Consider the following 15,117-nt stretch of genomic DNA (forward strand, 5'->3'; position numbering starts at 1 on the left):
AGTATGAGAGAGATAGTGAAAGAGTGTGTGTGTGTGTGTGTGTGTGTGTGTGAGAGAGAGAGAGAGAGAGAGAGAGAGAGAGAGAGATTGTGAGAGTGAAAGTATGAGAGAGATAGTGAAAGAGTGTGTGTGTGTGTGTGTGTGTGTGTGTGAGAGAGAGAGAGAGAGAGAGAGAGAGAGAGAGACAGACAGAGAAAGAGAGAGGGAGATAGTGAGAGTGATAGAGTATGAGAGAGACATTGAGAGAGAGAAAGAGTGTGTGTATGAGAGAGAGAGTGAGAGATTTTTTCAACATAAAGCTCTTTGCTCAGCTAATTAAAGTGGTGAAAAGGACAGAATATATCTTACCAGTGATCTTTATGTGCCCCTCTTCATCAAGAAGAATACTGTAAAAAGACAACATTAAGTAAACATTAACTGAATGCTTTTAAACACGTTCAATTAAAATACTAATGTGTCTAATCAGCCTGTCCGTTCTTTTGTAATTATTGCGGTCAGATTTGATCGATTTTGTGGCTTTTGTCAAAATATTTCTTTTAAACTCCTGCCAGTGAAAACATATGTAATGACTTCCTATAAGTGTGAATCAAATCGGTGGAAAATCTGCTTTCATTGTGAAAAACTGCAAGCTCCTCAGAATATAATAGAGTTTGTTTGAGTTTGCTTTTATTTCTACAATCTTCATTCCCCTAAATAAAAGTGAACATGAATAGGAGAAGCTTTCTGCTTATCTGTCTCTCAAGAGTCAGTTTAGATTACAAGTCAGTGTGATGTTCAACACTCAGCAAACGTTAACCGCCCTCAAAAAAAACGTGTTGTTGTTTGCACAAGCAGAACACTGGTGTAGATTTCAGCTGTCTAACAGGGGAAAAAGCGTCGACTGTGTCTCTAAATCTGGCCCGAGCACAGCTGCTGTGTTAATCACACCTGAGCACCTGGATGGATTTTTTTGGATCAAAGCGAGTGGTTATATCACCTCAACCGAAGTGCATTTCTTGCCAGAGAAATGATGCTGAGGTTTTTATTCGATGTAATTTAAGCTGAGCGGTGCTTCCATAAAGGCAGGTGTAAAAAAAACGTCAATGGATCATACGGCATTAATCTGAGACCAATCCAGATCCTCCTCGGTCCTAGATCCTTTCCTGTGGATGGTGTTTAAGTCAGGGGGTTGTGACGTCATCGAGCTTGATTCTCTGGACATTATAACCATTTTTCTATAAATGTAATGTTTTGTATCATTATCCAGCCATGATGTAGTTGTAACCTCTTGGCAGATGCTGCCAGATTTTCATTTAAAATATCCTTGTACTTCAATGAGTCCATGATCTGTCATAGCCTAACAAGGTTCCCACAGCATCACATCTCAGATCCACCAGCCTACATAACAATGTGGATTAGGTTCTGTTCTGTATAACAATCCTTCTTTTTACACCAAACCCACCTGAGGGTTTATTTGTGTCTCATCTGAACACGGAACACGGCTCTAGGCAAAGATCCAGTAGCGTTCGCTGAACTCCAGGCTGTTGTGTTTGTGGTTAAATGAAAGAAAATGCTTTCTCGTGTCTTTCCAAGTAGTTTGTTGGCATAAGCTTGCCATCTAATTGTACATTTGGAAACTTAGCCATCCCTTTTACAAATCTCCAACTGAGATGATTGGAGAAATGTGAAAGCTGCCATCTTTTACAAATCTCCAACTGAGATGATTGGAGAAATTTTAAAGCTACATTCGCCTCTGATTCTTGACAGGTTCATTAAAGCTCTGGTTCTTTTAAACTTCTTAATGATTACCCAAACAGTGGACATGGACATTTTCTTTGAATAAATTCGCTTAAATTAAAGGTTCGATTTTAATTAACCACGAAGATTTTTTCGGATCGTTTTTTTTTTCTTCTTTACCAAGGACAAAAATAAGTCTGAAGCTGACTGCATTAAATGGTTGTAGAAGATGGATCACATTCACTCTACGACATGCAGTATAAAGTTTGGACTAAGTCTATATATTTAGAAGGGTACATAGACTTACTTTTCTGGCTTGAGGTCACGGTAGATAATTCCCAGGCTGTGAAGATGGTCCAGAGCTAACGCCAGCTCAGCCAGATAGAACTTCACATCCTCCTCAGTGAACATGACCTGCACAGCAAGAAAATAATGATCAATCTTTAAAATGCTTCAAGGAGTATTTAAAATAGGAGACTAAATCTAACCAAGTAACCACCTACGCTCTATGTTCACTTTGCTGCGGTTATGTTATAATTGCTTAGGAATTCATTTCGGTTCTGCACAGGATGGCGCTGGGAGACTGACACCGGCATTCTGATGGAAGTAAATTAGCACACATAAGCTGTAACAAGTTCCAGGTAGGAGTGCAGCAGCTGCTGCTGGCAGATGACTGATTCTAGCACCGGCGTTAATTAATTCACATCTCCCGTTTCACCAGCCCCTGCGCTCAGGATCACGATTAAATCAAGTCTCACGCATGGCATCAATGAGAGCGTAAAGAGTCTCTCCAATCGCCTGGTGCTCTTTTAAAAAAAAAAACAGAAGTGAAGCTAAAGAAGGTAAGACCTGCACGTCTGAGGCGTGTTGGGTTTCTTACTCACTGAGACTCTGGAGTGTATAATGGATTACAGTGTTTTAGCTCACTACAGGGTAAAGGGCAAAAATGATTCATGCGTAGTCACATACGGTTTATTGACCTAATAAAGAGCCGTGTTTACGCACCATCAGAGACCATATGTTCAAGTGTTATTAATCTGACCGGCGATTGTCCTGTCTGAAGGTGATGATGCTCACACTAGGTGGGACTGGATGCTTAGCATAGGAAGGGACTCTCATTAATCACCGTCAGAAAAAAGGCACTGAGAATCTAAACAACAAGATCGGTCTGGTCTCAGAGCACTATTAAAAATAATAATAATAATAAATGGAATGTATTAAAATGAAATATGTGTAATACTTATGTATTTAGTAGTATCAGTAATTAAGCTATAACTTTTCCATTTCCCATCATTCCAGTCTGACAATCAAGATAAAGCAAGTATTAATTTGAGAACTCTAATTACTATTTTATATTAAATCTTGATAACCATGTACCTATTTGATGATCGCCTACTATTAAGAAATGTAGTTTATTATCGGTTGCTTTATATAATTTTTGGACTTGGACCTCTTTAGGGAAAAAACCCAACAAAAAACAAGCCTGCAGACAAGAATAGAAATGTGCTGTCTAAGATGAGCAACCTTGAAGCTCTTAGTGTGATGAGATTCAAAAATAACTTATAACACCTCCTGTCCTGTCACCACGGCAACAAATGATTCTTCGCCATCTCGATCTATGTTCTAGATTAAGTGATCTTAAAGTATCGATGCCATCAACATGGCCCATTTATAAATATCAGAAATGATACCTCTTGGGATTTCACATAAAAAAAAAAAGTCACCAGTGGTGACCAAACCAATGTCGTCCTCATCCTGTGAGGATGTAGTGATCAATAATCTATTTCTGCTTGATTTCTAAAAACAGAAGTGAAAACATTCTCAGAACGGTGTGTTTTTTTATCTGCAGATAGAAAAGATTTGTTGTGCAATCAGGAGAATGAAAGAGTCCATTAGGGAGTGTTATAGCAAAGCACTGGCAATGCTAATTGCACTATGGGGGGACGATTCGTCGGCGAATAGCTGGCAGACATGCCTTTAATTACCCAGCATTGTCGGAATAAATCTCCATTAAGGAGCCTTCACACAGCTATGATGCTTATAAGGCTACTAAAAGATCTAACGTCATAATAGAGGCCGGACGTTTCCGCAACAGGAATGACTTTAGGACTTTCATAAACTCCACGTGTTTATATAATGCTATGGCGTAACTGACAACAGGAACTAACATGCCGTCAGAGTCATATGTACTAGGGATGCCACAATTCTCAATATAATATTGAACCGTTCGGTACGACATCCACGGTTCAATACGCACTTGTGAATTGCGTTTTTTTCGGTTTTACGTTTAAATAATTTATGTGCTTTTTATTTCTCTCCAAATTGACTGTTTGTGTGTGCCTGTAAGTCTACGAGCTGAGATGAGGAAACTCCTCCCCGCGAGTAAATGTTCAATCACTATAGGCTACAGTACGTGGAGGCGCTGGCGTCTTTTAAATCTGTGGTGTGGAGACATTTCGGTTTTGCTGTTGAGTATAATGCTGAGGAAGAAAAAACGGTAAACAAAAAAATGACTGTCTGCAAGCATTGTTTTACACGTGTAGCCTACTCAAACGGAAACACTTCCAATATGATTGCACATCTGCGGTGCCATCACACAGCACTATCAATGTCTGAAGGCAGGATAGCAGAGCAGGTAATAAAGTGCTCCAAAAAACAACAGTCCCTCTCTGAATCCTTCCAACATACATACCCAACTGGTTCCGAGAGACACATGAAAATAACAAAGGCAGTGGGGGTGTTCATTGCCAAAGATTTGCAGCCGTTTTCGGTGATTGGAGATGCGGGCTTTTGTCATCTTATAAAAACACTCGATCCGCGTTACAGACTACCGTCTCGCACTTTTTTCAGCACCGAGATAATTCCCAACCTCTATGAAAAGACATGCAACAGTATTGTGTACGAATTGGCTCAAGCACAGAGCCTTGCTCTGACCACAGATGGTTGGACCTTGCGGACAACCGTGAGTTACCTCACTGTAACTGTTCACTACATGTCAGATCGGGAAATGAAAAGCGCTGTACTCCAAACCCGTCCCCTGTATGAAAGTCATCACAAGCGCTCATTTGGCAGAAGAGTTGACAAACGCAGTGAATACATGGAAGTTGAGGAGGCCAAATATGTTACTCCCAGTCACCACAGATAACGCTTAAAAATGTTTATTTTCAAAATTTAGTAATTTATGTGTTCCCCAGTTTGTACATGGGCTACCAGCAGCTGTGAGATGTCAGTGTTAATTTTAAAATAAAAAATGTTTATATTATACAAAACACTAGGAACCAGTGGACTTTTCTTTGCTTTTAAGTAAAATAAAGGAGTATTGCAATAAATCGTTTTTATTTGTTTCTTCTTAACCTCTTACTGTTCCTATTGCCTAAGCATAGAATAACAAAAAACACTTTTAATTTGTTAAGCCATCAGAACCGAACCGAACCGAAAACCGTGGTAAAAAACCGAGGTATGTATTGAACCGTGGGCTAACTGTATTGTTGCATCCCTAATATGTACAGTATGTAACTACAAATGTTTAAAAAGTGTGACAGGTAACGTGGGGTTCCATATATGAAGCAAGCAATAAAGCTAATTTAGGCTCTATATAAAACTGCACCTTTTGTGAGTGTAGATAAAAACCTGAGTCACCTTTGACGAGCAGCAACTAACCTCTTTGGAGAGCCGTGTGAAGAGATCTCCTCCTCGTAGAAAGTCCAGGATGAGGTACAGTTTTCCTTCAGTCTGAAAAGCTGCATTAAATAACACGGCATCTCAGTTTGCTGGAACGTTCTATATATTTTAAGCAGCACTGAAAAAGTCTCATAGGAGAAATGGATCATATGTGCACTGTAGTGTCGATACAGCTGCTATAACGTAAGCGATACTGAGCGAGAACTGATGTCAAATCAGTGGGTAATAATTATTTTAGTAATCAGGGAGTGAAGCATTGGCTGCTCACCATAGTGAAGTTTCACTATGAAGGGATGATTCACTTCAGCAAGAATGTCTCTCTCCATTTTGGATCGCACCCTGTCACGCACTTGATGGACAACAGACAAGAAGAACAAAAGGACAAATGCAAATTCATTGACAGGAATTCCCCCCCAAAAAACAACATTATCACCAAGTCTCACCCTTTCTTCAGCGGATAATTGCACTAAGAATAAGAACTGCTGCTGTAAACCTCTAAGGCTGAACATCCTGAACATTCTTTCAGCACTTTATCACTGTTTAACATGATCATATATGCAGTTATGGAAGTGTAATGGCTCATAATTGCATAGAAGTGTCAATCAGATCGTCTTCCTGTCTGAGTAGCATTTACATCCCTCTTGCTCAGTGGATCATCATTACAAACACACTTCTAATGTATTCTGTGAAAGCTGCTTCTATTTTGCATGATATCACTGGTTTAAACACAGTCCTGGTAGCATATATGCAAACCAAATGATAGGGTTTATCCCCCATTTTAACCCTTCTAACATCTCCAAGACTACTGAGAAGAAGAGAAGAGAAGAGAGGAGAAGAGAAGACAACAGATGAGAGAAAGAGAAGAGAAGAGAGGAGAAGACAGAAAAGAGGATAAGAGAAGAGAAGAGAATAGGCAAGAGGAGAGGAGAACAGAGGAGAAGAGAACAGAGGAGAGGAGCGGAGAGGAGAACAGAGGAGAACAGAGGAGAAGAGAACAGAGGAGAGGAGAATAGAGGAGAAGAGAAGAGAAGAGAGGAGAACAGAGGAGAGGAAAAGAGAGGAGAGAAAGAGAAGAGAAGAGAACAGAGGAGAATACAGAACAGAGGAGAGGAGAAAAGAAGAGAGGAGAAGAGAGGAGAAGAGAAGAGAAGAGAAGAGAAGAGAGGAGAACAGATGAGAGGAAAAGAGAGGAGAGAAAGAGGAGAACAGAGGAGAATACAGAACAGAGGAGAGGAGAAGAGAAGAGAAGAGGAGAAGAAAATAGAAGAGGAGAAGAAAATAGAAGAGGAGAAGAAAAGAAGAGAAGAGAAGATTAGAAAAGAACAGAAGAGGAGAGAGAAGAGAAGAAAAGAAAAGAGAAGAGAAGATTAGAAAAGAACAGAAGAGGAGAGAGAAGAGAAGAAAAGAAAAGAGAAGATTAGAAAAGAAAAGAGAAGAGAAGAGAAGAGAAGAGAGGAGAAGAGAAGAGAAGAGAAGAGAAGAGAAGAGAAGAGAGGAGAGGAGAGGAGAAGAGAAGAGAAGAGAAGAGAAGAGAAGAGAAGAGAAGAGAAGAGAAGAGGAAAAGAGAAGAAGAGAAGAGAAGAGAAGAGAAGAGAAGAGAAGAGAAGAAGAAAAGAGAAGAAGAGAAGAGAAGAGAAGAGAAGAGAAGAGAAGAGAAGAGAAGAGAAGAGAAGAGAAGAGAAGAGAAGAGAAGAGAAGAGAAGAGAAGAGAAGAGGAAAAGAGAAGAGAAGAGAAGAGAAGAGAAGAGAAGAGAAGAAGAAAAGAGAAGAAGAGAAGAGAAGAGAAGAGAAGAGAAGAGAAGAGAAGAGAAGAGGAAAAGAGAAGAAGAGAAGAGAAGAGAAGAGAAGAGAAGAGAAGAGAAGAGAAGAGAAGAGAAGAGAAGAGGAAAAGAGAAGAAGAGAAGAGAAGAGAAGAGAAGAGAAGAGAAGAGAAGAGAAGAGAAGCGAAGAGAAGAGAAGAGAAGAGAAGAGAAGAGAAGAGAAGAGAAGAGAAGAGAAGAGAAGAGAAGAGAAGAGAAGCGCATGCTGCCCAGCTGAGTATTTTTGGTTTATGTGAGTGAAGAAGAGCTGGTTGTTGCTAAGGTGTCTCTCTTGCTGGAGGTGTTATTTTTCACTCACAGGGGCACAAAGATGATTTAGTAAATGCTGAACTCCACTGTTAAAAAGAGTCTTGTAAGTAACCATAGTTACATGCAAAGACTTACGTGGGTTGTGCGCAGGTTGTAGAAAAGGATGCCTCAGAAACAGCCATCATAAACTACCATGATGACAAACTGATTATTGTAATTATGGTGTGACTCAAATAAAATGAATATGAAACAGGGGGAGAAATGATATTGGATTTTGTTTTCTTAATGGTGAAAACTGGATGACGTAAAGATAAATCATTACTTTTTTTTTATTAGGATAATAGAAATAATCATGTACTGGAAAAAGATGACCCCCATTGTAGAAGATGATGTCCCCCATTGTAGGGACAGTTCTCTTCTCATCTACACACTAACTGGAGAGACTTTTCCACAATGAAACTCACCTAAATCTCTTTACCAGTAACATGATTTTAGGTCAAATGCATTGCGTCGCCGCATGACCGAACGGATATTTACTGATAACGAACACAGATGTACAGGGATTCCTAATAAAGTGGATGGTGAGTGTACAAGTGACACTCAGATTGCACCTTTAAGGCACTCTTTCCCTTCTTACTGGCTTTATTGAGAGACATTGCAGATTTGTTGAACACTGTCAACCCTGCAGCACTGTGTAGGTCCTCGAACACTGACTCTCTGCTGCTAAATAAAAAGCTCTTTAAACTGTTGCCCCAGAGCGTTTCAGCGCCTTTATCTTTTCATATAATTAAGCGCGAACTGCAGGCTTCGCTAAAATTGCAGAGGACTGATTTATTACAGTGAAGATCGACAAATACTACGTAAACATGGTCTAGAAGGATAATATTAGTTTCATTAGTAATATTTCTAAATGTTAGAAGTGAAGTAAAGACTTTACCTTTCAGTGTGGCCTTTTTTAACACCTTCATGGCGTAGAGCTGCCCAGTGTCTGAGCCTTTAATTTTTCTCACAAGAAATACCTGCAAAAAAGTATAAATACACAAAATGTGCTATTCATCCATTTCCTGTACTGTTTATCCTGCACAGGGTTGCTGGAAACCAGGGGTCTTTTCCAAGGGGATGAAGTGGGGTACAATTTAGACAGTCATAGAGGAAACCGAAGTACCCAGAGAAAACCCCTACAACATGAGAACATGCAAGCTCTACAAACACAGGGTGGAGGCAGGAATCGAACCCTAAAGCATTACAGCACCAGATGTTTCTTCAAGGTAAGGTGAATTTGCATGCTATCGACTAACGTATAGGATGTGTTTCTGAGCTCACCTTGCCGTATGATCCCTGTCCCAACACTTTAAGAAGCTCAAACTGTGATGGGTCAGCTTTCTCGAAGCCTTCCTTCACATGGCTGCTTATATCGATCTCTTTCAGGATGCCGTCATCCTGCAACGGAAGAGAGAGAGAGAGAGAGAGAGAGAGAGAGAGCCTGTGAGAGCTTGTCAGAGACAAACAAACACTCTCGCCATTAACCTGCATGTGTACGAGCGAGAGGTTTCGCCAGCTTTCATTGCGACTAGTGGAGCTGTCGTAAACAGACTCCGTGCTCCGTGTGAATCACAGCTGAATCATATTTAAAAATACACCTGATAGAGATGTGATAAATATTAGCTGTGTGAAGTAGCAGTGCAGTGTTTGTGATGATGGACAGATTTTTCTCTACATAAAATAGAAATAGTAGTCTAAATTATGAACCATCATTTGTCACCCTACACTCTAATCTATATCCAGGCTTTGTGATGAATAAAGAGAAGTGATTGGGCGGCCTGATTTTTCCTAATTCCTGAAAAATAACTTCTGTACTTTTATTTATGCCACATCATTATATAATCCCATGTCAATTTAACATATCTAATGGTGAAAAATGTTCATTCATTCATCCATCATTGATTCATTGATTCATGATGGTACCAGGCTCTCTATTCTCCCAGCCACAGATTCCAGCTGTTCCTGGAGGCTCTCCAGATGTTCCCAAGCCAAAAGTGAGATAACGAGCATTTTCAAACTTGGATTGAATAACTAAACAGCAAATTTATGTGAGTGGCTCCTAATTCATCATTTTATTGATGAAAAATAAAGATATTCTTAATTTTAATACCATAAATATAAAATTGATTGGTTCCAGTACTTAGGAGTTCTCCTGGGCTTGAAAAACAGCTTTCACACATCATCAAACTTTTAGGAAAAACTGCAAGGTGACAATGACCGGTGTGGTCTCCATCCGGCAGGCCGTGTTTTTGATACAGCTCTAAAAAGAAGCTCTAGGTGCGTCCAAAAATAAGTGATCTTTTTATAGGGTGCTGCGACTCTACCCCGAGGTTTGGCCAGATTGTCATGTTTGCACTAAACAATTAGACGTAAAATTCCTGCAGCATGTAATATGGACACGGTCTGACAGCCAAAAACTTCAGCTTTAACAGTTATGTGTCCCGGGTTGCACCATCTGTTGTTCTCAAAAAGCACACGTCCACCTCCTCTCCTCTTTCCGTTCTCCTTTGTATTTTTGTTTTTACGCATATGACATAAAATACACCAACCTCTTAAATACGTTTCAGGCATTTTTCTTTAACTGGCACAGACCTGCACTGCTAGACACTGTTTCTGCTCCAGGACCTGCTACCCGGTGCCAATATAATATGGCGTATTAAATCCATGGTGTCCTTACAACATAATAAGGACACAAGGCTCTAATGCTGTAGCGTGCTGTCCACACTGGATATACTACATTGTGTCCCGCATAATAAATAAACACAATTAACTAATTAGCCCTTTTTTCTATCTGATTTTCATTTATATATCAATTAAACTGAATCGTTTCGGAATCATAACCTGATGATTCAAATTGTTTATATTGTTTAATTGGTTGTATACTCAACTTCCTGGATAAATCTATAAATTGATAAATAAATAAACAGCTGCGTATGTAAGCCTTCACTTTAAGTTAATTATAAAATTTTCATCTTAACATGAGCTAGATCCGCAAAATTAAAAATAATTCAATTTAGAACTGCCGACAGCTGTAAACCAATTACAATCTCTTATTATTAAAATGTATAGACTTGTTTTTCATGTGCTTCTCTTCTTCAGCTAGCTTCAGAATCTTTATGTGTACTATGTGTACGTGCAGAAATAACCAGGAGGCAGCAGGCAAATTGAGAAAAGCGCCCATGCAAGACGTTCTATCGTTGGTAGTGTAACAAAGAGTGAATGAGATTCACGTCTTTGGGCCTAAAGGCTTGCTCTGAACTAACAACCACCATGAATGCTCATACTAGGAATGAATCTTCATGCATTTCATCAGCAATCTGTATGAAATGTACATTAAGGTAGTGATGATCATTACAAATTGAAAACTTGAGGATTTTTAGAAAACGTTGAAATACATGCAAACAAAAGTGTGGTTAATAACATACTTCTAATGCTCTTAATATTGGGATTAATAAGAAGCATAATTTCAAAAGCCATCACAATCTTACATTAGTGTTCTTTACTCCTGAGTAATATTAGCTATTCACATAGTAACCTGATTACATTATATCCGTTCTCCATTCGTACGGAGCAAAGGAATACAGATGAGGGACAATGTAGTAATTGAAAGATGGACTAAATGCAATTTCCCTCGGAGCAAAACGCATTATTCAGGCCTTTGCATTTCATTTTCAGGGAAACTATTTGTTCAATCAGACAATAAGCGTCATATTAAAAACAGGCTTTTTTTTATATATACATCGTGAATCCACTCTGGTTTGAGCACAACTAATAAAATACACAATTGTGAGTCATGGAGCACGGCCCTTAACCTTCAACTGCCCAGTTGTATCCTGTTGTTTTAGATAAATGCACCATGCAAATGAGTAAATGTAAAAAAGCGCCTAAATATATGCGTGCCAGGAAACAACAGGGCTCAGAAGGTTCTACATAAAAAAAAAAAATCCAAGTAAAAAAGAAAGTTAAGCCTTTAATTAAGTTTAAAAGTGAAGTTAATTGACATCTGCTGGTTTTATTTAAATCCATCTATACACAAATGAACAAAGGCTCATCCTACTCTGGCTATTCTTTGCTCAACACCATTTTTGCTGCGTAACATAAATGCCACATTTAATGTGTCATCAGCTAACTATATTAATCACAGGTACACAGACACTTTGACAGCTTAACTTATAATAGTGTGAGACAGTGTTGTCCAGGCAGTTCAACATTTTTGTTGGAGCACTGGAAAGCAGCTCAATGGAATTTCATACACAAAAACATTTGTATAAAATTCAGTGGGACTAAACAAACAAACAAACAGCATAAACAACAAATAAATATGATAATTACAACATTCATTTTTCTTAATTGTTTCTAGAATTTAACTCCAGAATTTATTTTGATATAGCCTATGAAAAGGAAAGTAAATACTGTGTGTTTTGGTGCCGTAATAAGAAAACAGCTGTGTAGACCAGATGTTCTTAAAAGTAATATTGATTAAAAGTTTTATATCTACTGTATAGACTGAAGTTTTTAATGGTCACATGTTCTGAATGAGTTTTACATCACATCTCAAGCAATCCTGTAAATAATATAAACTTGGACATTACTGGACTTCTGTCTCACCCTGTGTGCTCAGTAACATCTCCGAAATACTCATTACTCATGATAGTGTCCTTCCTTTGCACCCTGATCTAACCTTAGGGTGTTTTTTTTTAAGGAAGACACTATAAGACATTTCTGGAGAACGACGTCATGCTAAATGCCAGTTGTGGTTTTATTTTTGCAGCCTATTATGCCATTTATTATTGGTCACTTCCTATGTTGTCATGGTGAAATCATGGCTCAGGACGCCGCTGTGTCAGTGTGGAGGTGATGTTTCAGTTCAACACACGCAATGCGCTTTGGGGAGGACGCGTCCATGCCGGAATCTGCAGCAGGATAACTTTCACATAGCAACAGAGCAGTGATTACAGCAGCAAACCTCACAACTTTAGACGAGAGAGAGAGAGAGAGAGAGAGAGAGAGAGAGAGAGAGAGACTCACCTCGAGTTTGCACAAGCTGGCGCTTTTGGACCGCGACTTTTTGCGCAGGTAAATCGAGAACCATCTCCGTACTGTGAATTTCCGCATGTTCGCTTCCATGTTCGCCAATTTCACCTTATCCTGCGCTGTAAATCCGGATAACACACAGTGGGGATTTACTCTGACTTCTCTTCTCGACCTTTCTCTCTAATCCATAACGTGGAGATTGCTTTAAACTGGACGAGAGACGGCGCAACGCCCCGGTTTACTGCATGGGGATGTGACACAGCTCTGTGTCTTATAGCAGCATCCTTCTTCTTCTTCTTCTTCTTCTTCTTTTCTCCTGTGTGGCGTCAGTGTGACCTGTGCAGCTCTCTACCTTCGGCTCACTCCCTTTATGCAGCCAATGCCAGAGCTCTTCCTCCTCCAAGTCCCGGGGCGCTTCAGTACTGAGCAAAGCTGCACTGGGTCCTACCCGTTTTCTGATGAGACCCGCCTCCGTGCATCAGATTTACACGCATCAGCCAGTGTCTAATTGGAGGACTGTTTCTGATTGATTAACAACTAACCAATCATAGCGCAGGACGCCAAGTTGGTCGGAAAACGCGTGGGAAATCTGTGCTGTGCGTCCAAACAGCTGCTCACCTTGCGGTAGGAACAGAGCTCCTCGGGAATGGGGACAGCAGTGATACCTCGGGTAGTGCACTGGGAGAACAATAAATAAATAAATAAACAACAAAAATAAACTGTGATAGAAGGAATTGAATTCATTTAGGACTTATGGCACTCAGGACAGGAATGGTTTTGTAATATCTGTATTATGAAAACATTAAAAATGTATGCATTAGTCTTGCTCATCAAAAATGTAGCTCTAACTGCAGGACCAAAAGTTCAGAGAAGTCAGATCTGATCTGGTCTTAACTGGACAAACAAGAACCAGAAGTCAAGAGGGTGGTGTCTGGTCTATGTCAACTCCTCGTATCTGGGACTTGAAGCTAAAGGTCAGAAGGTGGCATCATACTTTTCATTCATTCATTCATTTTCTACCGCTTATCCAAACTACCTCTGGTCACGGGGAGCCTGTGCCTATCTCAGGCGTCATCGGGCATCAAGGCAGGATACACCCTGGACGGAGTGCCAACCCATCGCAGGGCACACACACTCATTCACTCACGCAATCACACACTAGGGACAATTTTCCAGAGATGCCAATCAACCTACCATGCATGTCTTTGGACCGGAGGAGGAAACCGGAGTACCCGGAGGAAACTCCCAAGGCACGGGGAGAACATGCAAACGCCACACACACAAGGCGGAGGCAGGAATCGAACCCCCAACCCTGGAGGTGTGAGGCAAACGTGCTAACCAGTAAGCCACTGTGCCCCCGGCATCATACCTGATCCAGCCAAATCTAAATGAGTAGACTCAAATAAAAAAATAATAAAAACCCAAGGCATGGAATTGGACCTGATCCAGCTGCTCTTTCTGGACAGAGTCTAATCAAATCACCAGGTGAACTAATGACCGAAGATCAAAAATAGAGCAGGTACCTGATTTAGCTCCTTTGACCTACATCAACGTTTAATCAAACTAAAAATCCAGGGGTTGGAGTCAGACTAAATGCAGGACCTGATCTAGCTCATCTGCCTGTGCAGACTTGATTCATAATTCCAGGGGTCAGAGTTATTCCAGCCCCTTCCACCTGGGTGGATTCCAAACAAAAGTCCAGGTGGTGTAGACAATTTAGCATGAGTCAGGTAAACAGCAACATGTCCAAGACAGATTCTCCAGTACCGGCACTGGGAACCTGCTTCTTCTATCAAACTGGTTTAGGGTTTTAAGTAGGTCAGTGCAGAGCGATGTTAGTGAAGTCACTTTAATCAAGAATGCTGTTGTGAAATAAAATACTTTTAAAATGTTGCAAAAAGCTAAAAAAAAAATCTTCAATTGTATGAGAAAAAACACATATGTAGAGATTACATTTTTGGATAAAAGTGACAATATTTAATGTACTGAAATATTGTGGGGGTGATGTTAGAGGTGACAGGCATCTGTTTCATCGGAACCAGAGACTACCTACAGGAACAGAAACACCGGCTCAGAACTGGGGTGTGTTTTTCACAAACATAAAAAAAACTAACTTCATTCAAAAACAAAGAAGATGATTTTTAATATTAATAATAACCTTTTGTATTATGTTTCTTATGTTCTGTAAAGATGACACAATGTCCTTTGTTAAAAGAGCTACAAAAATAAATTTGAATCGAATCAAATTGAACTTAACACTTGACACTGAATAAGTATCCGGGGCCTTCTAACATGTTAGCGTTAATGTGCTACTGCTTAAGAAGAAACCTATTATTAAGGAATTGTGTCCCAAAACATTATCTTAGTTTTAAATGTAACCGTTTCAAAGAACATGATATACATGAAGAGAGACTTTTTTTGCAGGATGCACCACTCAGCCATCTAACACCATACAAAGTGTGAATTAAAAGTAGCGTGTTAAGGAAATGCTACTGCCGAGACTGATGACAAAGCGTTAGCAGCAAGTGCTAGGCTGCAACTTCATTTCACACACTTTTTGGGTTTAATGGCAGTA

The 15,117-nt window shown here is 39.8% G+C and overlaps 1 protein-coding gene across 4 annotated transcripts in view; it reads right to left on the reverse strand.

Moving 5' to 3' along the window:
* The window catches only part of rps6ka2 (ribosomal protein S6 kinase, polypeptide 2), a 27,991-nt gene extending 14,929 nt beyond the window's left edge, over nucleotides 1-13,062 (reverse strand). For 3 of the 4 annotated variants that reach the window (XR_009648581.1, XR_009648580.1, XM_060871838.1), the window contains exons 1-7: nucleotides 12,537-13,062; nucleotides 8,790-8,906; nucleotides 8,404-8,485; nucleotides 5,666-5,746; nucleotides 5,377-5,456; nucleotides 2,024-2,130; nucleotides 349-386 (exon numbers count right to left, since the gene is read on the reverse strand). Coding sequence is in view for 2 of the 4 variants with exons in the window: in XM_060871838.1 (XP_060727821.1) it covers nucleotides 349-386; nucleotides 2,024-2,130; nucleotides 5,377-5,456; nucleotides 5,666-5,746; nucleotides 8,404-8,485; nucleotides 8,790-8,906; nucleotides 12,537-12,635 (604 nt within the window). In the remaining 2 variants the exon portion in view is untranslated. The remainder of the gene's footprint in view (nucleotides 1-348; nucleotides 387-2,023; nucleotides 2,131-5,376; nucleotides 5,457-5,665; nucleotides 5,747-8,403; nucleotides 8,486-8,789; nucleotides 8,907-12,536) is intronic. The other variant, XM_060871837.1, reaches the window with a different exon arrangement.
* Nucleotides 13,063-15,117: the final 2,055 nt, after the last annotated feature.

This window comes from Tachysurus vachellii, chromosome 6 (assembly GCF_030014155.1).
Source record: "Tachysurus vachellii isolate PV-2020 chromosome 6, HZAU_Pvac_v1, whole genome shotgun sequence".
NCBI lineage: Eukaryota > Metazoa > Chordata > Actinopteri > Siluriformes > Bagridae > Tachysurus > Tachysurus vachellii.